A 26963-nucleotide genomic window follows, 5' to 3' on the forward strand; every position below is an offset into this window, starting at 1 on the left:
TTTCAAGAAACAAGTAAAAGAACCTTCCATTTTTCTCAGTAGTATGATTTTTTTATTATTTTTTTTTGGGGGGGGGGGTTTGTTGTTTTTTGGGGTTTTTTTTGTTTTGGTTTTTTTTTGTTGTTGCTGTTGCTGTTTTGTAAGCTGTTGGGAGCATTGTTTGACAGTGGGGAAAAACAAAGGTTATTCTGAAATGGGAATGGGGCACTATATCAGCCCCAAATGAAATGGTGAACATGCCATAATTAATATAGAAAGACACTTTACCCAGTAGACATGGTACAATGGAAATCCTTTCTCTAGGAGATAGATAGCAACTTTTTCTTTCCCTTGATCTATGGCATAATTGACAGGATCAGTAGGTTGTTCTGATGAGCTGACAAACTGAAAAAATAAATAAATAAAAATAAAATTAATAAATAAAAAGACTTTGTCAGAACCAGGTACGTATATTTACAGTATCCGCACATGATTGTTGTCGTGCCTGTCATGCCATGCCCACATGCTACCAAAAAAGAATAATCGAGGGTGGAATGAAACATTTTTTGTTCATGAAAAAATCTGTTAATTAAGTGTTAATTTACGAGCATCTGCACAAAATACTTAAAAAATAATGGCAGGTACCCTAATATGACAAAAATGCAGTGGTTGTTTGGACACTTTAATGTGCCGTCATGGTTGTGCACTGATCATGCACTATATTTATGAATAAATCAAGAAAAACATTCACATTTTAACTTAACTAGAGAACAGAGGAAATCGAAACTGCACATATAAAATTCAGATTAATTTTAGTTTTTGCTTCTGATCTATAATTGCTGCCGCACCAGGTTTTCGTCAGCATCCTTGAGATAGGAGATGACTTTGGTTTGTACATGCACTTATAAGAAATGTATCCGTCACCAATTTACTATGTAGTACTGAACATTGTACAATGGGTGTGCATTGGTTATTTAAGATGTCAGCATATACTTTGCTCAGAATGTTGGTTAAGCAGTATACACTATACCGTATCTATACTATTAGGACGAGGAGTGACCCTACTGTTATTTGACTAGTCAGAGACATCGAGATAATTTTGGATAGGCGATATATTTTTTTTAGTCCAAAATAAACATTTATTAATTTAACCACGTTAAATCTTTCATTTCTTATACCAATGAGGCATTTTTCTAAATAAATGACTTTTTCCATTGCTCAGTAACACCAGGGTCTTCCAAATAGAAAGACCCTGGTAATTCATAATTCCCTCCTCAATAAGTTTGACATTTCGCGGGAAATTTAATGATAATAAAAGATACCTCCTTTATGAAGAGTCGTTATCACGGCGAGCAAATAAACAATTAATTTGGCATACATAAGATGAAAGTTCTGTCAATGTTTTTTTTTCTCCAACTTATAAAATTGCGAACAGTGCCGACAATAGGACAGTGAGAACTTGGTCCGATCTTGGTCTGCACTGGTCGTATGAGTGCAAAATCTATTGCGTCAACATGCTATTCGACATTAAAACGTAATTAAAACGTCTGTTGACATTGATTACATGATATCAGAAATTCAGATAAACTTGTAAAGAGTTCTTAAAATTTAAGCATTAATCATCGAATGGTGAAATTGCTTTTAAACTATTCAAAGGCTATAAGATTATTTGGAAGTGTACGTCTGATTCACAAACCTTTTCTTCTATAACTCTGATCTCTTTTGGACTGGCGGATTCTAAAAGCCCTCTTATCTCGCTCATTCTTCCATCTCGAATACACTCCTTCAGCTGAAAGAAAGAACTACATCAATCAACCAAAAAAAAACAAGAATATGTACAACTTTACTCGGTGTATTATTTGATCATATTTAATGCAGCATGAGGGAAATAACTAGTTTTTACCTAGTTTTTTTTCTGCTGAAATGATGTTATTTCGGACTATGTTGCATCACATTCTCTAAAACCTAATTACTATCCGTTTTCTTGAATGATATGCCAGTATGGATTTCTTACAAATTAAATGTATATTACAAACTGGAAAGATTTAAAAGGCGTCATCCCAGATCACACTCGAGGAAATAACCAGTATGTCTATTCACACTTTAATGTAACAAAAAATATAGTTTGCAATTACTACCTTGAAATATCACAATAAAACGTAGAATGAAGCCAAATTTAAAGGCACATTTCATCTCAGAAATATGTATATATATCTTTTTTTACTTCTTAAGAAAGGGCATACATGAATTTTATATTGTTTAAATAATGGTTTTAGATAATGTTAGATGCTTTTTATCTGAAGGAAATATGGATAAATGTGAAATTATTTATGGTGAAAGAAGCAAAATGTAAGTTTTACAAGGTAGTTTTTTAACTTTCATACAAACTATTAAATCACTATATCTGCACTTATTGCCAAAAAAGGCAACAGTAGAAAAAGATGGTTCATGTAATTGGCCAATGAGTAACTTTTTATATACACGCACTTTAAAAGTACACCAAAGTTAAAAAGCTTTGGAGAAATAAATATAAAAGCATTTCAGATGCATAATGGGCCTTTAAAGCAGGACAAATCTACAGCACACAATAAGCAGGGAAGGTTTAATCGTTTTAACATACATTATTGAATTTAATGCTACTTTTAACTTCTAATGGAACAGTTGTCGAACAATGCATATCTATAATTAATCCATATTATATACAATTGCTTCATAAATAATAGAACAAGGTGTTGTTTAAATCCAATGTAGTGCAATTAATGAGAAATCCTTGACATAAAGCTATAAGCTATGTTTGCATTATAATCCAGTATAAAACTTCTGAAAAGAGTTACATGTTAAACTAATACACCTTTCAAGTCAGTTTATTCAAGGTGCCATAGTGGTTATCGATTAACAAGAAAACTTGATTAAAATTGATAAACCTTCGTTGTTGTACCATAGAAAAAAACGTGTGAATGCTTTGTAAGGGCGCATTTTTACTGATGAAATAACTGAAATAAATGCTATTGTCAACTCGTTACTTAGAGGAAAAAATAGCTCTTAATAGATATAAAAATTATATAAAACAAATGCATACCTTTATAACGTCATTGTTCTCCATCTGTCTAGATTGTGTACTCAGCTGAAAGCAATATAAATAATATGTGAGATTGGAGCAGAAACTGTAGGTAACAACATATAATATTATTTCTATATTGTACATGGACTTAATTCAATAAGGGACCCATGTAGTTAAATCCGTTAGTAAGATTAGAAGCATAATTATGATTTCACACACAAAAGAACGTTTGTCATAGCGATAAAAGTTTATGTATTAGAATTAAAAACTTTTTTCACCTATTCGATTTATCATGCAGATCTACCTTTAAACGCTTTATTGTCTAAGTTTTATATAACATCTACCTTTATATAATAAAAACTTAACTGAATGCGTCATTTTTAACTAATATTCTTCTGTTGAAGGTAAATTATAAAAGAAAATTTAATAACTAAAAACACACAAATAAAAACACATACACAATGTAAAAATGTATATATAAAAAAAGAACTGAAAAAGCCTGCTTTGAGAATTACAATTTTGAAAATGAATTTCAAAGGAATTAATTATAAATAAATGCTCCATATATATCTAAAATTTACCGCAAAACTGCAGTTACTTATAAGAAGTAAATAAAAACTTACAACAGTTTTGCGGTCAGCCCTCTAATTATTATGCTCACATATACTTACATATTTTGAATACAAATGCTTTAGATCCGACTCCATTTTTTTCTTTATTTCAAAGTTATCATAAGCTTATTCTAAACTCTAAGAACGGTTCACTTTTTTCCCATTCAGAATTATCAAAAATTACAACAGCTCGATATTAAATCTTAATCCACTATTAAAGTCCAAGCTATCCCGAGCAGATATTTATACGTATACAATGATTGCATATACGTTAGCCGAAATATCAATTTTTGATGCGATATACCAATAACTTCATGTGTGTTATACACAGCGAGGACAAGTAAAATAAAGTTAATTATGTTCGATATTAACTATATAGTACCCTCGGGAGAATGATGAAAAGGTTGGCGATAAAAATCAATTTAAATCGACTCTGATATTTACATAGACATTAGGTATACACTCTTAGAAGTTTGTTTATCAATACATAAGAGGATGAATCCCAACATTATAGATTACAAACTTTGTTTTCAATAGCAAAACTACACATTTTGTGTGTTTATGGCCACTGAAACTTTAAGATTATGTTTGAATTAAAGGGACTCCACTATGTATGTTTGACATGAAGTGACTGAAAATACTGTTTTCAAGATTTTTGTATATAACTGGATGTAGGTCATGACCAATAATTAACTCGTGTACAAAATATTTAATCATTCATCCACTCCGTTTACCAAGGATAATCCCTTCTATTGTGCATATTTGCCCACAAAATATAAAGCGTTGCAACGCTTTTCACCCAAATCACTCAAAAACTTCGCATGATGATCGAGTATCAATATTGTATCAAGATTTTTTTATAATCTCTATAACATATTTTTCCACTTTATGTGCACGAGGTAATTCATGAAAGATTTTCAAATTTTATGTTTTTAGGCTCAATTGGACCTCAATGGAGTTCCTTTCAACAAACTAATTTATCGTTAAAGTACAATGATAGGCTATATGTTTATTAGTTTAAACTTAATTTAATAATAAGTATGCTAATGCACTAATTGTGATTTCCACAAACTTTAATACTTTATTTTCTTTCCTTGCTCGTTTTGTACAAATTAATGCTTATTCATAGTGTATTCATAGCGTTAAAGCTGCATGCCTCCAGATGAGCCAAAATATTTCAAGAAAATCAATTTTGAGAAAAATGTACTAAAATTTTAAGAAAGGTAAAAACATTGAAGATCCAAGTGATATTTTACATGTTATATGCGGTTTAAGACTGCTTTTGCAGTATTTTACCACCATATTTCTACTGCGTTACTAACGCAGTAAAGGCTGTTATTGCATATGTTGACCACTTTTTTTTGGTAATTTTCTTGGATTGTTAGTGCCGATTGCAATATGTAAATGGCTTTATTTGTTCACCTCACAATATTTTACTTTTAAAAACATTTCTAAAATTTTCATAAAAATTAACATGACTGGGGCGTGCTGCCTTAAAAGAACATACATTATGCAATTCAAAAATAAATTCATATAATTATAAACAAATTAAGATATAACATACAAATTTGGTTTAATATACATGATTAACCACGCAAACACACTCCACCCAATGGAACTTTAAGTCAACATATAAAATGAGCCGTGCTATGACAAAACCCACATTATGGGTTTGCGATCAGCATGGATCCAGACCAGCCTGCGCATCCACGCAGTCTGATCAGGATCCATGCTGTTCGCTTACCAACCCTATTACAAGTAGAGAAACAAACTGAGAGCGAACAGCATGGATCCTGTTCAGACTGCGCGGATGCGCAGGCTGGTCTGGATCCATGCTGGTCGAAAACGCATTATGTTGGTTTTGTCGTGACGCGGCTCAAATATAACAATTAAATGCCGTCATGTCACATGATAAACACAAGGAGTATATAGTTTTTACATAATTAATGCTATTAGTTTTAGTTTAAACATACTGAGTATTTTATTGCATCAAATACATGTCAAATATTATACAAATGATGAGTACTAGTATATGCCAAAAAGCAAATAGGTTAGGAAACAAGACCGTTCTAGATACATTAGATTAAGCCCTTCCCAGTAAATAAATGTTAATTATTATTTTCAGCTTAAATAAAAAATGTTGAACTATCTTATATTATTATATATCATGTATTGCCTCTTCTTTGTGTAACTATTAGTACAATTTTATGTTCCCCTTCTATGTCGGATTTTTTTAGAATTTAAACGGTCTCCTGGTATACAAGATGTGAACGAGCCTACAAATTAAAATCTAAGACATTTTTAATCGGCCGAAATCCTGTGTCAAAAATATATAATGCATTCAACGCAAATTGAATAATAACAAATTCAAAATGGTACAAACGTGTTTTTATTGCTCATTGTACATATTGTATGTACATTATAAATGGAAATTGAATGTAAATTCAGATATATTGTATGTTTACTTGTCTGGATTGTAAAATACTTTATTACGTCTTTAGAAACAGCAACAAACGGTTTGTTTGCTCTTGTATGATTGTATGTTTTCAATGTATATTGTACAAAGTGAATATAAGTTTTAGTAATTCATTCAATGTTCTATCTATAGAGATACTATAGTAAGGTACAGCGCGGTTCGAGTAATGTACATCCGAAGTGACTGATTCCGGCAAAACATACTGCGATACAAATAGTGAGGGCAAACAAAGGCGTTTTGGGGGGATGGTGGAACACTGACACAACACAAAAAACTGACAACGGAAGAACACTGACAAGCAATAAAGCTTACACGAAATAACACTGACAACACAATAACACTGACAACACAAGAACACTGACAACACAATAACACTGACAACACAATAACACTGACAACACAAGAACATTGGCAATACAAGAACGCTGACAACACAAGAACTCTACAGCACAAGAACACTGGGAACACAAAAACACTGGCAACACAATAACAATGGCAACACAATAACACTGACAACACAATAACATTGGCAATACAAGAACGCTGATAACACAAGAACGCTGATAACACAAGAACGCTGATAACACAAGAACGCTGACAACACAAGAACACTGATAACACAAGAACACTGACAACACAAGAACGTCGATAACACCAGAACGCTGACAACACAAGAACACTGATAACACCAGAACGCTGACAACACAAGAACACTGACAACACAAGAACACTGACAACACAAGAACACTGACAACACAAGAACACTGACAACACAAAAACACTGTCACGCAAATTAAACAAGATGTCATTCAGGTGTTTCCTTTTTTTCTTTATTTTTCCCCCACAAGGCAGTGAGTAGATATCTATTTTGCAATATTGGTACGGGATTAATGTATTATTAATCTAAGTTTGAAAATATATATTCTGATAAATGTGATTGTCGTCAAACGCAATTTCTGTCCCTAGATAATGTTACTGCGTTACAGAAAGTGATCGATATTGGTACGGATACCGAAATAGAAATAATTGAATACTTTCAACTAACTATATATCATTCATATTAAAATATATAATCAACAAATCATTTCAAAAGCTATAAAAAGTTTATTGTTTCATCGAGTAAATGAATGGGAAAATGCAGGTGGTGGCATTTTTTTCAACTAAGCTCTCACAGCTTTGATATAGTATAATACATTGAACAAAGTCAGATTAGAATAAACATTTAAAAAGTAGCTGATAATTATTTATACAAATGATTTTTAGAACTGTAATTTGTTAAATAAACGCGATAATCGTGTAAAATATTAGAACAGATTAAACCATATGTTTACATGAACTTATACATTAAATAGGATATCGATCATTGTTTCATCTGCGAAAATTGTTATGATTAATCATAAAGTAAAAAGATAACATGACAGTACCAAATGTGTTGACAAATGAAGATCATATATCTAAATGAAGCACGAGTGAGTGGCATACATACTTGGAGGTCAAAGTTACAAATTTAAGAATGTGGACAAACGGTAATCTCTCGGAAGCATTAATCACAACAAAATAACAAGAAAATTGCAGACTCGGTTTGATCGACTTTGTACATAAGGGATAATGAATAAGTGCAATATCCCTCATGCCCCCCCCCCCCCCCCCCCCCCCCCCCAGCACTGGCTTGAGCGGTACTCAATTTTCAATACTTAAAGTGCTGGAATCAACCATTTATCGAAGACTGTATTGTATATCAAATGAAAATGTTGCTTGTCAACAAGAAAAAGGGTTAAGTTTCGTAACTGTCTAATAAAATATGAGTACAAAGATCAACAAGTAAGACGTTCACGGAGGGCGGCCCACGACAACATCCAGTCATGCAGGACCACCGTACAGGAAGCCAGTAGGGCACCGAACAAAAACTGAGTAGAAGGAATTGGAGTCTTTTTGACTATAAGATGTTTGCATTTAATCAGATTAAGCATTGATAGGACAGTAAATGTTATAAGAGAAGGTTTATTAAAGTCTTATTTTACATGATTCATAATACATGTACAAAGTGAGCACTATCGGACAACAGTGTACAAAATGAACTTAAAATAAAATACATTTATTACTGAAATGGCTTTATCCGTGACTGGTAGAACCTGGAGATTTTTCTTAATTAGAAACATTAGAAATATGAGAGAATATGTTGTAAAAGGCAAAACATAGGTATAAATCCTTTATATGCAATTTAATTTAGAACGAAAGATACTAGTACATGTAATTAAAAAATAAAACACAAAAGGAAATAGACATCACGAAGACCCCGAAAGTAAGGAACATCAGTGTTTATCTACCATTGTTGTTTCTTTGTTTGTTTGTTGTTAGCGGTGGTGCTGGTGCTGGTGGTAGTGGTAGATGTAGAAGGAGGAGAGTCTTTTAGAGTCTTTGTGGAAATATGGCATATGTGAAATATACATGTTTAAAAGACTTAATTGAAAAGGGAATGTAAATATGTCAATTTGTAACTTAAATATTTCTCCTGCTTTATATGTTTTGTTTTTTTAATTTATTTATTCGCCAGTCTTATAAAGTTCAAATGATGTAATTGTACAAAAATTAGAACAAAATGTTGCATTTATGCAAGTAACAACATTTTGAAAATATGTTGGTATATGCACATGAAAATAATACTAACAGCTTCAAAACAGACCGATTTTCGAGATCATTGTAGACAAGTTTAATTAGGAATGAAGATATTTGAGGGTTTTAATGTTTGTGTTAATGAGAGATAATGGGAAAACTTCAGCACATCTTACGCCCCCTAGCACCGGCTTAACATAAAATACCGCATGAGAATTGGCAATGAACTGCCAAAATGTTTGTAACTTATATCGGTAAGATTTAAATCTACATTAATATTGATCTTAATTCAATTTTCTTTTTGTAAAAATAGCTTAATACCCATACATACCAAAGTCTCTTTATGGGGGTTTAAACTTGACCTAGTGAAATAATAGCCTGAATGGTAATTTTGCTATAGCGTTTTGAGCTCCTTTCTATTTCATATTGATAATTTGACATATAAATGTCATAATAGTAAGTACATGTATTATTTTGTTCTAGCCAATGATAGATTAGTTCCAACATGAACTCGAAAAAACTACATGTTGTTTAACAAACAGCTCTTACATACACATGAAATATGAAATGTATATATGAAAAGTATATATCTATATAAATATGCATTAAGTTTAATCAAACGTTACGCTGAAAAGAAGTCTCATACAAATCAACGACCAAGGTTAAATATATCTAGCTACTGTGTCAATGTACAGATAAATTTGATAACATTCTACACGTACCTTTTTATAACATCAAGGACTTTATTTCACTTCCAAAACAATTTAAAGCTATATCAATATCATTTCCAATAATAATCCTTTTGTCAAAGGGCAAATTTAATTTGTAGCAAGTTTTTATTCACTCTGTATATGATATTTAAATAACGACGGTATTCAAAATTTGTACGCTAAGGTATGTTTACATCGACCGGTTGGCATAAGAAACGCACATTTATAGTATTTGGTGACACAAACTTCTTATGATTCAATCTATATATCTCGTATTGGCAATACCAAAATGACTTGTATTGGTTTACAAAACTGAGACTCGTTTACGCTTAAGCGTTAATACTATTGAATTTTATCAAGAACAAGTACGTACGGGTTAAACAAGACAAAACAATATTTGGGAGTTTAAAGATAACTAAATTTAAGGTGAACAACCCACTTGATACATTGATAAAAGTGTGCATTTTATTTTATTTGTTTTTTTTTCTTTATAGAGACACCAAAGATAAAATTTTAGGTTTAATTCAGATTAATCACGGAAATGCACTACCCTCTGAACAAGCTAGGGCTATTGATCGAATTTTATGTAATTCATTATTTATTTAATATTACAATAATGTTATTTTACCTTTTGTATAAATATGAAGCTTTAATATAAACCTATAAACATCGATTGATTTTAGCATTAATCAATTATATATCGCAAAAGGGTTAAAGTTTTTCAAGTATTAACTTACAAATATCTATATCAGGAATGTTCAAATTTGGCCATTCGTTCGTTCGTTCGTTCGTCCGTCCGTCCACTCACTCACTCACTCACTCACTCACTCATTCACTCACTATTTATTTATTTATTTATTTATTTATTCATTCTATGATTTTTTTTTACTTTTTTATTTATTTAATGATGATGATGTTGCTGTAAGTGTTAATTAAATAATTAGTTAGTTAGTTAGTTAGTTAGTTAGTTAGTTAGTTAGTTAGTTAGTTAGTTAGTTAGTTAGTTAGTTAGTTAGTTAGTTAGTTAGTTAGTTAGTTAGTTAGTTAGTTAGTTAGTTAGTTAGTTAGTTAGTTAGTTAGTTAGTTAGTTAGTTAGTTAGTTAGTTAGTTAGTTAGTTAGTTAGTAAGTTAGTTAGTTAGTTAGTTAGTTAGTTAGTTAGTTGGTTGGTTGGTTAGTTAGTAAGCTAAGCTAAGCTAAGCTAAGCTGAGCTGAGCTGAGCTAAGCTAAGCTAAGCTAAATTTATTTATTTATTTATTTATTTATTTATTCTATATTTAATTAAAATTTTTTTTAATATATATATAAATATTTAAAAAAAATAAAAATTATTATTTAATTATTTTAAAAAGGGTTTTTGAAAAATTAAAATTAAAATTAAAATTATTTATTATTATAAAATTTTTTTATTTTTTTTTAAATAAAATTAATATTTTTTATTATTTATGATTAATTTTTGAATGATTTTTTATGCGAATATAAATGTGTTCTTGAGAAAATATTATGTGATGATTTGGGTTTTTGATGATTTATAAAAAATGATGAAAAAAGATATGGCATGTTGTTTTTGATGATGATGATTGTGATGATGATGATTGAATGTTGTGTTTTTTTCTGTTTTTTGTACATCTAGAGAGATACCAAAAATTGGGGGGGGGGAAAAAACCAAATTTTAATTTTTGGCCCAGAAATAAATGTTTAAAATTTTTTAAAATCAGATAATATATGTTATATTTTGAGCTTTATCCGGTTTCAATAAAAAACGTCTGTATCCTAAATAATAATTTTAAAATTATTCTTATTTCATTAATGGCTTATGTTTAAATTATGCTTACATTCAGACTTATTATTTAAACATTGGCGCGCGCCGTATGCTTTAAATGCGGCTACATATCGTGATTAATCGATCGCGCACTTGTTCTGACGTCATACCTCGTGCCTCTGGAGCTTTGAATGCAAATGGCGAACCCCTTGTTGGAAAACCAGACGGGGCTGTAATGTCGCTTGGAGGGGTGCTTGATACCAAAAAACATGGCGGCGCCCATGTTGTAAAACATGATCACATCGAAGATACCTGTTTACCATTAACTGAGCAATATCTCGTGGCCGGCAGCTTGTCAGAAAACGAAAACAACGTGTGCGACGGAGAAAGGAACCAAGATGGCGACCAGAAGTTACATGACAATGACGAAAATGGTCTTGGTGAAAATTTACCATTTTTGCCCGAGTTGGGAACGGATTGTCTTGACAGCTATGACAATGCCGTCGTCGAGAACAATACCGAATGGTTGAAGGCGAGATGTAAAAACTTCGGGCAGGTTGAGTTTGATATAACTCCTCAAACAAGCGGAGATGATACTCTTGATTTTCCAGGAATTTCTATAGACAGTAAAGTGATTCTACAGAATTGTGAAAGTTTTGATGCCACTTCCCATTCTGTTACAAGTGCTGGTGTAAATTCGTCTATTAAGAAAATATCTGATAATAAATTAAGCATCCAAGGCAACGGGTATGCCACTCCTTACCTATCACTACAGAGTGCCCAGATTCCTGACACGGACATTGTTGGTAATTCTGTTACTTTACCAAGCTCTATGGAAGCTTCATTAGAACATGTAATAATGAATGCCGTAGGGGGACCAAGCACGATAGATATCACCGGTACTGGCAATGAGAATTCATCGTTTGCCGACTTGAATATATTGCAGCAATCTAAGTTATTTGTTAAAGATGGAATTCTCTCTGTGATGCCGCAAGAATGTCAGATTTTACAGTCTAACGATGGCATTACATTGAATAGTGACAATATTATACATGATAGTTCAACAGAGCCTAGTCCGGATAACTGTTCAGTTTCACCAATTCAGAATGAAAGTATAACTCTAGACGCATGTAACATGCAGAATGTTGCTAGCTCACAAGGTTTAACTGAAAATTTAGCATTAACTACAATTTCTATAGCAACGGATAAATTGAGCAACCTCACTAAAATTCTAGTCAATACAAGTCAGGGTCAACAGATGTATCACCTCAATATAGCCGATTTAACTAAAGTACAGAATGGAAATACAGTTGTGACGTCCGAGAAACAAGCAACGGCAGTTCAAGCAGCATCATTACCTAATCAAAGTAAAAGGTTTTGGCTATAAGGAAGTAAATAGGGCCGGGGCCACTTTCCCTCTATCACCGTATATTTAAAAGAAAACAAAAAAAAAAAATAAAAAAAATTAAAATTCCTTCAAAGAAAATTTTTTGTCATATTATTCAATGCCCTTTTTCATTGAAAATTTCTGGGGGGAATCTTAACATACAGTCAAGCTTTTGGGTTAAGAAAAAAATAAGGGGTTTCGATTGAAAAAGGAACTTCCGAAGCAGTGCATGAAATACCAAATGACACCTTAAAAACGAAAATTGTAAAATAAAATTTAACATTTTTTTATCTGACGTCCCCATGATGCTTTATGTTTGCAATTTTGCATTATAATTAGGTAATTACGTAGGCAAGGATGAAGACCAGAAATTATCAGTGCAATACGTCAATCTTGTTTTTCAGATGTGTTGTTGTTGCCAGTACAAGATGGTGAGAATAGTGGAATGTTTTCTATCACAGCTCCGAAGGTAATTACTGAATATAATTATTACTTACTGTTACATAATTATGACTATAAAGTAAATAATGGTTATATGCAATCATGCAGGGCCCGCGTCAAAATCTGATTTTAACTTACTTGTCTGTTTTATCTAAATCATTTTTTTTTACTTGTCCTTATGACATTTAAAATGTTAGGTTCTTACAAGCCATATGGCACAGCCCTTGCTTCTCACGGGAGATTTTTATGTACATGTACACACCCTCGTATAATGCAAGCCTTATTTTTCCGAAATAACTTAAAACTGGCATTGATTCTGCCTTGAAAATTCATCTTATTTTATAAGAGTACAGTATGAAATGATGAAGGTCTTGCCTTCCTTTTAATTAAGAAATGATCAGCGTAAAGTTCAGGGATTTTGATAATCAAAAATATAAATTTTAGCAGTGACAGAATAGAACCTAGTCAGACTGCAGGGATGCCCCAGCTAACCTTGCTCTGTACTGGTCGCGATGTCAAATAATTTGTGGTTGTAGCAAGGTAAGAGTAAAGTTACGGTGAAGTTACGGTGACTTGTTTCAGGAGATTTCTGCTGGTTCCCCACCTAGCAAAGAGAGTAAAGGCAAGCAGGAAGCCATGTTTCTGTGCGGAGAAGAGAATTGTGGGAAATTATTTAAAAGTTTGTCAAAGTTACAGGTGCACTCAATGACTCATTCAGGAGAAAGACCATATAAGGTAAGAGGGTGATATTTTAATTTTTATTTCAACATTAAATTTTATTATCTCTCATGTAACTTTTACACTGCAACAGGGCTCAAGCTAGGTTCAAAATTTAGGGAGAAGTCACTTCTCCCTCCAGCTGATTTAGGGAGAAGTGGGGAGACTTTAGGGAGAAGTGAGGAGATTCATTTATCGATGTTTGTTGTATGTTATCCCAATTATGTTGACTCACTGTTCATATCTTATTAAATGAATTGGATTTGTGTTACAACAGAATATTCAATTTTAATTTAAAACAGAGACATAGATAGCTATTATTATAACTATTGTTATCTATGTCTCTGTTTAAAAGTAGTTTGAAACAAGTAATAAGAATGAGTATCATGTAATGCAACCATTGCATTAAATGAAGATAAAAAAAAGCCATAGTTGATTCCTATCATGGATCATATCATGGGTGGATTAACAGTTTTTCCCTTCTGGTTTATTATTAAAAAGCTTTCGCCGGACATTATATTCATATTCACTTATGTTGTAAAGAAAATGAAAGTAGATAACGAAAGAAACGATCTTTAATTCACTTCATTTGTAATAAATACAGTGTAATACGCCGTTAATCTTATCAAATTTAACTCGTCGACATAAAAACTTTCATTTAAAATTACCGTTACAGTTATATGTCGAGCCGTTCCGCTTAATTCTGACAATCATTCCTTAGTGAAAATTTAATTGACGTTTGATCCGTCCATCATAAATAATTGTTACAGGTAGTTGTATGTTAGCGATTTAATGATTGGTTAAATAATGTCGCCTCGATTTAAACGTGAATTACGATTGGTTTCTCGCACGTATCGGTAATCTCGCCGTGGGCGGAGTCTAATTGTTCCTCGAGCGTCTGTTAATTAGACTTTTGTGACATGTTGGTATACAAACGGATTAAAGACATTTCGCGTTGATTGAGATGCATGACAGTTCCTTTTTCCGGCGGCGAGAGTAAACAAAGCAAACACACACCACATGTTATTCACAGTTATTGTTGGTAATTTACAATAATGGATCAATAAAATCGGGCGACTTCATCTTCGCTTTCATGTAGGATGTCGGCGAAGTCAGACGGAATTCGGCGACTATTTCGCCCGAATCGCCCACTAGCTCGAGCCCTGTGCAAGTAGGAAATAAAGTATTGATTGATTGATTGTTTGATTGAAGTGACACCTAAGTGTAAAAGGTCATATGGAGACACCCTAGCTTCATGTATACTGTTGGTGGCAGATCCAAGGTTAAATGATTTTTAAGTCGATGCAAAGGTTTGAAGACTGAGGAAATGGTTGAGCAATGGAATAGTTTTAATAACGACCAACATTTTCTGTTGACCAGTAACTCTGTGAATGACCAGTGTAGATCAAGTATGCACATGGAAGGATTTGGCTGGTTAAATAAACATTAAGCTAAGAATGATTGTGCATGGGTGAGATTATTCCTGAAGTTCGGGATTTTCAGTCTCCTGAAAGTCTTCTTTTTCCTATGTAAAACTAAAGAAAAACTGCTAAATTCAGGATTTTCAGGATATTTAAAATTTCCAATTTGCACCAATGATTGTATGATTTGCCAATCTTCGCCACTTGTGAATTAAGTTATAGTTTTCATACAAATATGAACAACATTATTTTGAATATCAGAAAAGTAAAATATCTAAACTTGTATTATTATGATAAAAGAATCATCATGGCTTTATTACTGTTTTTTGTTTACAGTGTTCAGAGCCAGGTTGTGACTGGGCGTTTACAAAGTCGTATAAACTTAAACGCCATGAAGAATCTCATAAAGGAAATAAAGATTTTGTGGTCAGTGATTATTAACAAGTTTGTCATTGGTTTTCTGTTGTTGTTTTTTTTTTGGAGTGACAATTGTTGTGATTCCATTTAAGGTTATTAAGTTTATAAAATAAAATGAATAAATAAATATATTATCAGTTTATACAAAAATTTTGTCAGTAAATATTATGTATACAATGTTTTTAGTATGTACAGCATTATCATCTAGTGTGGTTGCTGTGGTTACATAATTAGAGTTATCATTTGTCACTGTTGAAGTTTATGACACAATACTAGTTAAAGGATTTAAGATATAATTAGTGAATAAATCTTTTCAAATAATATACAACAAGTGATTGCCTATCCTTAAGGTAATTTCTGAAGACAAAAAATGTTTAAACAAAGAGTGTCTCTTGGAACTTGCATGAATTTCGGTTATTTTATAACTAAGTGGGTTAAGTCATGATTTTGAGCATGTGTTGTGCATGTCACATTAGGAAAAAAACATTATTTAAGTTGAGTAATTATAGATACTTAAGTGAGAGTCCTAACTCAGTACAAACAATTACTTGTTGTCTGTTTTCTAACAACCAAAATAAAGCCTAAGTATATCCTGTAATGGGGTTTACCCATTAACGAGGTCACCCACTATAAAGTTATACAAAAATGTTACGTAACAAAATAGTCATTGTTTTCACTTTATTGTTACAGTGTTCATACTGCCATAAAAAATTTACGACTATATATAATCTGAAGACTCACGTAAAGCAGCACAGTCGACCGTGCACGGAGGAATGTCCCGTCGAGGAATGCGGGCTGAAGTTTCAGACTCGTCGAGAACTTGACAAACATATGAAAACTCACGAAGGCATTGAGAAAACTTACAAGTAAGTTTCATAATATGTTACAGTCAGTCTTATTTGATCTCTTTTTACTGAAGAAGCTTCGATGTGGCCGAGTGTAATGTTTTGGGAAGTAATATTCATAATTATTATGTCTTAATGAACTGGTTGAGTGTCATAGAATATCATAAGTCTGAAATCAGTCATAAGACCAAATCGGAGACAATTTTGCTTATCAAAGAAAATGCCCTAACTTACAATTTCTATGGAAAAAACCCTTTAATTTTGAATTGCTTTGTAGATGAACATTAACACATTGAAGATAAAAGTGTATGCCTTCGTTTTTCCTGACTTTTCTCAGGAAAATGAATAAAATAAATGTTTTAAGTCTTTGACTAAAGATATAAATGTTTATTGAAATGGTCTTAAGTCTCACTCTGCATCCTAAAGGTGGTCTTACATCCTAGGACTTTCCATACACTTAGGCCTTACGACACTCTTAGGACTTATGATACACTTAGGACTTACAATATTTTTAGGACTTTTTTTGAAATGCAGCCCAGACAGGTCAGGACTGCCCTCTACATTAATAAATCTAATAAAACTAGATTCCATATTCTTCAGGTATGCTTTGTATCCTAAAATGTCATGATTTTATAACTATTTTCAGATGTCCCTATGAAGGATGCAATAAACTATTTTTATCACCACACTGTCTCGGGTCACATCCCAGAGTCCATCAGGCGGAGCCCCAGGACTTGACCTGCCAGTATGAAGGTTGTGGGCGCAAGTTTGACAAGTTGTGCCGACTTAAACAGCACCAGAGAACTCATACTGGAGAAAGACCTTACATCTGTCACTTCTCTGTAAGTTATAAAACCAGTCTTACAATTATTTGAAATAATGCATTGTCATTGGTCAATTTTGAAATTACAGTTTTAAGTGACGGATGATACAGTTAAGATTTTGACTGGTTTAAGAATAATCTTCTTGTGAATCAGTTCTTTGGCATTTTTGCACTAAGTTAGAAGACCAAACCCAACAATTTTATTACTGCCAATGATTTATTTATGTTCTATAAACCAGAATTTCAGACTGGTTTCAGAAGTTTTTATGTTTGTTGCCCATAGAAACAAAAACTTGACAGTAACCAGTCTTATCTGGTGTCTACATTGTTAAGTAGTTTCTTAGGGCTATATTAACAATGGTATATCACGTTACTGTTTTATGATGTCATGAATGTGATGTCATCAGTGACCTCTGGTTGCCATGGTGACGCACCAGGGCCCCCTGACCATAGGTCGGTCTGAGATGGTAGTATAATGTGTCATACATTTTTGTGTTATATATATCGCTAGAGCTGTCTTCGATAGACCAATGAGTAAAGATTTTTGGCTGCTAAGAATAATCTTCTTGTGAATCTGTTCGTTGGCATTTCTGCTTTTAGTTTTAAGACCAAGCTCAACATATCAATCTTATTACTGCAAATGATTTATTTATATTTTATAAACCTGAAATTCAGGAATTTTAGACTGGTTTCAGGAGTTTTTCTGTTTGTTGCCCATGGATACAAAAACTTGACGATAACCAGTCTTATTTGGTGTCTACATTGTTAAGTAGTTTCTAAGGGCTATATTAACAATGGTATATCATGTTACTACATTATGATGTCATGAATGTGATGTCATCAGTGACCTCTGGTTACCATGGTGACACACCAGGGCCCCCTGACCATAGGTCGGTCTGTGATGGTAGTATAATGTGTCACACATGTCTGCTGTTAAATTTATCGCTAGAGCTGTCATCGATAGAGACAATATCGATATATATCGTTGATATTTTTCTGTCGATCAATAATAGACCAGACTTCCCGAAAGTTGAAAAAAACTGTCAGACATTCGGTCTGACAAACCATGAAAATCTGTCGGACCGAAACAAAATCTGTCGGACCAAATAAAATTGATCAAAATCAAAGAAAAACTTGGTTTGTATTTCTAAGACACTTTTTGCTTTTTATTTTTTCGCGTAAAAATCGGCACAATCCGTACAGCGCATTTTCATCTCCTCCCTTTCATACACCAATGATTCATGGTTCTGCTTTTATTTTTCATTAAATTTTGTCTCAGGTCTATGCTTTTCATCCTTTTATTGCTGTTCTGCGCACTCTTCTGACGTAGATTTTCGTTTTTTCCAAGGTTTGGCACCTTTAGCGACGCCATTTTTTATACATGCGGCTTGGATAAAAGCCGGACAGTCGGACCGATCGGGAATAAAAAATTGTCGGACCTGATCAAAATTTATCGGACATGTCCGTCGGACCGACGTATTTCGGGAAGTCTGATAGACACATGTGTTAAAATCGATAATTTTGGTTAATTATTTTAATGTCTATGAGTTATGAAAATTCGACCAAAACATATACAAAAGCAGGTGGCCATGTCTAACACCAAGCTGTTGTTACATAATTGACACATTTCATAGCAGTGATGACAAAAAAATGGTTAGGAGAAAGTCCTACAAAGGACATTTATAAACAGGACACAACATATTTGTATGAACAGAGCATATATTTTACTAGGTATGAAAGTGAATTATATACAAGAAATAAGGAGTATATATCGATATATTGTTGTATCGCTGATATTTGTCTTCCGATATCGATGTATCATCAATATGCTATGCTATGAATCAATGACAGCTCTATTTATTGACCACCATGCTAAATATCTTACATATTTAGTACATATCAGTACATATGGTTTTGTAAGATTGAAAGATGGACCAGTCCATTTTAAATGATAGATAAGCCTGTTTATGATGTTTTATTGTTGGTAACTCACAAATTTTTTCTTAATGGCGGTTTTCAAATTTCCACTCGCTACATGTATATTCATAGAAAGAACCAAGTGTCTGTCACGATTAAACTGTTATTATATTATATCTCATTACTCAGGGGTGTAATTGGGCGTTCTCTACAGCCAGTAAACTTACTCGTCACATGACCAAACATACGAATAAACGTAAGTGGATTTGTAACGAGTGCGGCAAAGCGTTCCTGAGGGCGGAGCATCTGAAGGGTCACATGATTACACATACGGGGATTAAACCGTTTACGTGTCCTGTGGAAGGTACGTTGATTTTATTAATCTATATCATTTGATGAAATATTTGAACAACAACAGGTGGATTAAAATAAGTTTCTTTATCAACTTTTATGCTTACACCTTCAATAGAATAAATAATAAAGTCAAATGGATATGAAGTAATATTAGTTATGAAAAAAAACATTTGAATAATTTGTTTACAATGTTTTCAACAAAAATAGGCCCATATCCCATTCTTTTGATGAAAATTTAAAAACATTGAAACTATTTAGTAACAATAATAATATTAACTTTATTTAAAGGGGCAACACAGGTAGGCACACCCAGTCTTCCTTACAAGCCTCTATAATTTATAAGTTAAGTTCCTGTGTTTACTAAGATGATTCAACTTTCTGTTGTAAGCAGATCAATCATAAAAAAAACTTTTTCTTATATTTTCAGATTGTGGTCAGAAATTTGTATCAAAAAGTAGCGTGTACGTTCATCTTAAAAAACACGAGAAGGCGAAGTCACTTGACGAGAAAGATGTAACGTATCATTGCCCCATGGACTCCTGTGATAAACGATACAACACGAAGGCAAAATTACGTCAGCATATACTCAAACATTTTCCCGGTACAATGAAACCTGAAGACGCCGCTCATATTGATATTGTACCATTGTTGAGGAATCAGCAGACGGACAACACTCCGGAGACAATTGTCACACCTTCATCCGTCTCCGTTAAAAGTAAATATACAAATGTTTTATTTTATATAAAGAAAAGCTTATTATTTTCTTATTAGCTTGACCATTTCGAAGAATATGTAGAACTGTGCACACCCGGACGTCAGCATCTGCGTCACACTTTGTTTAAATCTTTGCGTGCAAGTTGGTATCTCAAAAACTACTGAAGGGCATTGTGTTTAAATTTCCTTATTTTAGAACATAATACAAGGTTCCTTTCTGGTCAAAGGCTCTTCTATTTATGATTTTTGCTCAGTTCACCTGCTGACTAATGTAGCTCAATATTAAGAGTCTTAGATTATGTGTGGAGTGAATCTTGAGGAAATGTCCAGCATAATGGTCTAATGATGTACAGATTTAGAAATTATTCTTCCAATATTTTCAATTACTTTTTTTACAGTGTTTCCCTTTACAAATAACCTTTTTTCCTAAATAACCTTTTTCACTGTTCAAATTCTGAAAATCCCCCCTCCCCCTACTATGCTTATTATTAATCAACTGCAGCAAAGATGGCTTAACACATTTTCAACGTGATAAGGGACTCCTACTTTTTCCGGCTTGGGAGTCCCTGGACTCGCTATTTTTAAAGTCCTAGTGAGAACCCTGTTACATGTTATTTTTTCTCATTTACAGCTGCTCAGGATGGCACCATTATGACGGTTGATCCACTTGAGTTTATGGCAACAACAAGTGAGTCTTCTGTTTTAAGCTAATTATAAATGTCCGGAAAGTTTTGAAGCTGTGGATGGTAGTTAATTTGCCTGCTTGTCTTTAAATCTGTCCCTTTTCAGATTTCTCTGTAGCCCACTGTGTCCAAACTTGCTTAATTTGCCAGGACTCACTGTTATGAAATATTAAATATGTCCATTTTCTGTTTTATTAGAAATTTCAAGTCCCGCAGCTTAGATATTTTGATTATAGCATTGACAAAGTTAAGTAAATCATAACCTACTTACAGGGTAAAATTTGGTTATGCACTGAATAGCACCGTCATTGAATATCACAATATTTATATGAATGAGGATGGATAGAATATATTCCATCAATGACAACCGTAGCACAGGTGATTAAGCACTGCTGGGTTCTTGTTTGTTACTGTTGGTGCGTCGGACTGTTTAGGTAGCTGAAAGATTATCCAATGTTAGTTTCAGAAATAGAAGACGATTTGCAACAGGTGTCTTTTATTCTTTTCTCTTTTTTTTTCAAAGTAATAATGGCGGCCATGAATCTGTGACCCTAACAAGAACAATAATTTTGAGCAAATATCAAACTGAACATTTATTACAATACTGAGAAGAAGTGACTACATAAATATGATTATAAAAGTTTATTTTTTGTTGTTTTTCTCAGTTGATCCAAAAGACGGCACACCCGTCACCGTACAAAACCAGTTTACGGCGGAACTGACTGCTGAATTAACAAGTGTAGTGGCTAATACAGTAGCTGTACAGCCAACCACTACCGAACCAGAGAAATCCATACTTAAAAATAACAATAAAAAAGGTTTGCTATATATTTATATATGTGTATTCTGTTACATCAGATATTTTCTTCGTGCCAAAATTTTGCACAATCAACATTTCTTGATGAATTGACGAGGTTAAATATTTGTGATATACTACTCGAAATTCTGTAAAATTTTATATGACTCTTTTACAGACTTAATCAATTTTTTTGAAAAATTAGCAAACTTTAAACCCTTCTAATTTGACGGGGAGAATTGAAAAACGTCTTTTGTACAGTATAATGACATTAATAGCTCCTGTTGCAATAAGTTTAATTGGATAATGTAAGGAAGGTGCTAGCAAGCTTTTACGTTCTCTATAACATCTTGAAAACGTTGTATATTGTAACATGTGCTGAGACGGAAGGTTTGTTTGAAAAAATGTCTTTGCTAGAAAAATCTTTTCATTATATCTTGATGTATGTAATGAATTACTGTAGTCAGTAAAAATTAAACTTTATCTAATCATATAAATATAACAGAGATGGTATGGCAAGTTGCCAAGTAGTTCCAAACACTTGTAGATATGGGACATAAAATTGTTTAAATGTTTAGAAGTAATCAAGCTAGTTTACAGAAGATGGTTTGTTTTACTTAGGTGCTTGCTTGTGCCAGACTTTTATTACCAGTGTAGCCGGAAAGTCCTCATAAACTTTTGTCCTTTGCAGTGTTGGTATGGCTAAAAACCCATCAAACCTAACAACGGAGAGGCCCCTGTCATAGAAATTAAGGTATATTTATTGTTTAAAAAATGTGTCGTTAAAATCACTTTTGAACTTCTATTTTTAGAAAGCAGTGAACGAACTGGTTCAGCTAGAACTGATTACCATAGCAACAAATTACTTAGTGATAGAGCGAAGAAAAGAAGAAAACTTTTACGAGAGAAGGCGGAGGGTAGCTCGGTCTCCGATGGTATGTTCGTAGAATTGTTAAAGCATACTGACCCTGTTCACAATTTTTATTGAACAGTTAAAACTTTCAGATCATTATAACAAACGATTATTATATAATACCTTCTTATTACTTACCAAACGTTGTCCGGTGACAACTATTACCTGAAATAGTGTATAGATGAGCAACTGAGGTCTTTGTCCATCAGTTAAACAAGGAAGTCACCATATGGTTTGTCCATCAATTAATCAAGGAAGTGGCCATATGGCCATTACAGTATCGTACAGTCCTCACAAAAAAAAAATGAGCAGCTGAGGTCTTTGTCCATCAGGTAAACAAGGAAGTCACCATATGGTTTGTCCATCAATTAATCAAGGAAGTAGCCATATGGCCATTACAGTATCATACAGTCCTCACAAAAAAAAGAATGACATAACCATCACTGATACTTATACAGTAAATTTTGCTTATAACGATGTTCCGTCTGCCAAATTTATACAGCAGGATATCGTTATATCCTAGAGGTAACCAATTTGAAAAATGAGTCGAGACAACTTCAACAGCACAGCTGTTAGTTGTATTTTGTTATTAGCGATATCTTTATAAGCAAAGTTTTCTATATTTATTGCTCGATATTTCTGATTGAGACAAATTGAATTAATTTTATATATTCAAGCTCAATCTTTACTTTGAAAACTGATAAAAATTAGATGTATACTACATTTTAACCTTTAACCTGCTGGGGGCATATAAATCGACCCATTTGACTAGTGTAAACCAAGAGCAGCTGGCACATTTGGGCCATCTGAACATGTTCTACACTGTTGTACACTGTACGCTATTTGAAAATTTACCCTAAACATGATTAATGATTTTGTCCAGATTTAAAGATGGTCCATTTGAGATATTTTGTGTGGTAAGAGATTGATAAAGTATGATATTTTTGTGATATAATTTTACAGACATGGCAGCACAGCAGCAGGATAACATGATGTTAGATAATTCCAGTTCTAACCAGTTCAGTTCACATGGTATCACCTTCCGTGACCCAGAAACTGGTGTTCTCTATGTACAAATGCAATTACTACAGGTAATATCATATATAATACTTATTGTCAATTTTCAATATGCACAAATCTTATTAAATAGTACAGGTTTAAGTATATTATTGTAATATTAGTACTTGGTGGGAAGGGGGATATAGTTTTGTCCTTGTCCATCTTTTAGGGGGTTGGGGTGCATACAGTTTTGTCCATTTCCATTTATCAAGCTCTTTGGGGGTGGCCGAATGGTTAAGGTTGTTCACTTTAATCCACTTGCTGTTTATCGCTGTGGGTTTGAAACCAACTTGGAGTTTTAGATTCTTTCATGTAAGGAAGCTATCCAGCTAGCTTACAGAATGTCAGTGGTTCTACTCGAGTGCCCATTTGTGTCTGAAATATTGAACCGTCTTCCTCCATCAGTAAAGCTGGAAAGTTGTTAAATGACCACTATTGTGTTGGTGTGAAGTAAAACCCAACCCAGAAAAAAAATCTCAAAAATTTTAGCCTTTAATCAAGCTCTCCTGCTGTCAATTTCTGTGAGCTTAGAATGTGTGAGCATCATCCGTGTCCTGTAGAGACATTTCTAGTTTGTACTTACTTTTTATCTGGCAAAAAATGAACAAATTCCTTTATCTCTAGTGCTGCAACAGCAATATAATTTTATATATAACTAATTTGTCACCAACAAGATGAGTTATATTAATTTGTTTTTAAAAATCATATAAAAGAACAAAGGGAGACAATCAAAGTTTTGATATTGTTTTGTAGGACGATCCTCCGCATCCAGATCTCTATACAGAAGACGGTGTTTTGAACGGACATTTGGACATGTCACATGACTCAAGCAACGCAGGTCTAGATGACGATCAAGATCAGAGTTGTTCCGAATTTGTCGGTTCAACGATAAACTTACAAGACCTTGTCGGTTGAACCTGTCTGATTATGAGAATATGATGAGAACTGCAGTTGGGAAATCTTTCGTGCTTACAGTTTTGTGCGTACAGGATGGCTAGAAGACATTAGTTTGATACTACTAATCTAGGGTGTAGTGGTTGTGCGGAGAGACTTGAAAGCTAACCAGTTGGTTGAATTTTAGTCATGAACGGGTCTATATGTAACTTGTTGTAGAGTTTGGAAAAGCATTTCTTTTGTTTGCCGTTGATTGATATCAAAGGAATTATTTGAAAGTTGAAATTTATAAACATGCTTGAAGTTTGGGTAAAACTTTAATGAAAATAATAAATGGGGGGAGGGGTTGAGTAGGTACACAGTGTATATAGAAATACATGTGTTTTGCTAGTAAGAAAAGTTTAACAAAATTGTTATGAGACTTATCAAATAACTAATGTCTAAGTCAAGTTATTAAAGAAGCATCTTTTGAACATATTTTATGTTATACAAAATATCGCCAAGATTTTTTTTATCCAACTAAAAAAGCATTAGGTCATTTCTCGTATTCAAATTTTGTCCACTGTCACATTATCGTTGCTGCGAACTGTTCACTGTTTAACAGTGGGCTTTATGTTTGTTTCCCCAGTTCCCCACCCATTTATAGAAATTAATTTAACATTTTTGTGATATGAGATATATTTTGGCACAATGTTCACACAAAGTTTCATTTCATAGTAAAGTAGTTTAGTGGTCAGATGTTGTTCAGTGGCACAGACATACATTAAAGTTGCATTTATCATTTTGTTGAACCATTCTAGAAATAAGTACATTTGATTGGCTGAGATAGAGCTCAGATTTGAATTTAACCAATGGCAAGCCTGCATTTGTTGACTGTTTAACTTTTTTATTTCTTTTCTTTTTTTCTCAAAGAAATCAATAGGTCTTTATATATATATTTTTTTTTTTTTGTAATTTTAATTTTTTAATTGTGAATCTTCAAGGTTGTAATGTTAAAACTTACTGGAGAAGTTTTTTTGTTTGTTTTTAAGTTCTGTGTAAAAATGAAATGCTTGTTTTCATAAATGAGGATGGTTGCTATGGTAATAGTGGTGCTAACTTTACCCTCAGCATTAGAGAAATATTTGAATTTCAGTATAACTGATTATTCTATATTTGTTTTGTTTCTTCACCTCATCCGTACATTTAATGTAACTTTTCACGTGCACATTTCATATTTCCATATAAAGTTTTCCCATATTTTATCCAAAAAAAAAAATCTTATATTTTATAAAAGGACATTACCTACCCAATATGTTGCAAAATTTTGCAACACAGTTACTTCCCTTTATCATTTAATCGTTTCATTGATAAAGTACAAGTGTAAAAGATCCATTTGTTTCACTGTTGAAAATCAGGTTGTAGTTTAATTTTGGTTACAATAAAAGGGTATTTTTTTGTCTTACAGAATATTAATTTCAGGGAAATGAATTGATTTAAATGCCAAAATCTTAGCCAGAAAAAATAAAGTATAGAAAAGTCAGCTGTTAAGTTTGTTAAAAATATTTATGTCTATTTTCTTGTAGAACTTTGATATTAATTATTATTCTTTAATTCAGGTATTTGGTCAATGAAGTTTAAACTATGGCAGCAAAAATGGTCAAGTTTATGCCACCTATAAATGGATTGCCAACAGACATGTAGTTTGTTTTGTTTAAAGGGACTTCCACTGAGTTTTTTTGTTTGTTTTTTTTGTTTAACATGCCAGGATCAGATATATTTCATCGAGATTTGTGTACTATTTGATGTAGCTCTGGCAAATCTTCAGCTAATTCCCTCACCCTGTTTTTTTTTCAAGAAAAATCATTTTTATTGTGAAAAATGACACAAAAATGAAAAGCGTTGCAATGCTTTTCACTCAGATTGGCGCGCTAAAAATTGCACACCAAGAAAATTGTTTTTCAGTATAATTTTGAGTACATTTCTTTGTTATCCTTGTCGAATTTTCCATTTGAAGTGGTTCTTTTGATATTTTTCAGAATTTCAATTTTTATGTTTTTAGACCTCTGGCCTTCAGTGGAGTTCCTTTAAAAATATATTTTAATATTAATGTGTACTGTATTTTCAAAGGAATTTGGCTTATTAAACATGATGGGATAATTGTTTCTTATGAAATCTTAAAAAATATTCATGTATGTTGTAAGAACTGAATATATATATTTTGGGGCTAACCTAAACTTAGTAATAAATTTTTACAAATTTTGCAATGGACAGGTGTCATGTTGCATTAAGCAATGGTTCACTTGAGTAGGTCTAGAGACCATGGTTACTTTTTGCGAGGGGTTGGGTTTAAGGTTTAATCAAAAGACAATTTACTTCCTAGGCTAATGTCA

General features: G+C 32.8%; 2 protein-coding genes across 6 annotated transcripts in view; one reads left to right on the forward strand and one right to left on the reverse strand.

Annotated features, from left to right (window-relative positions):
* The window catches only part of LOC132752936 (uncharacterized), a 34314-nt gene extending 24577 nt beyond the window's left edge, over positions 1–9737 (reverse strand). For 2 of the 5 annotated variants that reach the window (XM_060743351.1, XM_060743348.1), the window contains exons 1-4: positions 3712–3986; positions 3059–3103; positions 1676–1768; positions 268–384 (exon numbers count right to left, since the gene is read on the reverse strand). In XM_060743351.1, coding sequence (XP_060599334.1) covers positions 268–384; positions 1676–1768; positions 3059–3103; positions 3712–3747 — 291 coding nt within the window. In that variant the 5' untranslated portion in view covers positions 3748–3986. Of the gene's footprint in view, positions 1–267; positions 385–1675; positions 1769–3058; positions 3104–3711; positions 3990–9462 lie in introns of those variants that run through there. The other 3 variants (XM_060743352.1, XM_060743350.1, XM_060743349.1) reach the window with 3 other exon arrangements.
* Positions 9738–11296: 1559 nt separating this feature from the next.
* On the forward strand, positions 11297–25834 carry LOC132752938 (zinc finger protein 236-like). Its single transcript, XM_060743353.1, has 13 exons — positions 11297–12577; positions 13002–13066; positions 13621–13773; positions 15513–15602; positions 16284–16459; positions 17085–17280; positions 19368–19542; positions 19960–20247; positions 20878–20934; positions 21595–21747; positions 22538–22660; positions 23602–23729; positions 24451–25834. The coding sequence occupies exons 1-13, from the start codon at positions 11329–11331 to the stop codon at positions 24610–24612; spliced, it is 3015 nt and encodes a 1004-aa protein (XP_060599336.1). The 5' UTR covers positions 11297–11328; the 3' UTR covers positions 24613–25834.
* The last annotated feature ends 1129 nt before the right edge of the window (positions 25835–26963 follow it).

The sequence above is a fragment of the Ruditapes philippinarum genome, unplaced genomic scaffold (genome assembly GCF_026571515.1).
Source record: "Ruditapes philippinarum isolate M1 unplaced genomic scaffold, ASM2657151v2 ctg1961_1_1_1_1, whole genome shotgun sequence".
Lineage (NCBI taxonomy): Eukaryota > Metazoa > Mollusca > Bivalvia > Venerida > Veneridae > Ruditapes > Ruditapes philippinarum.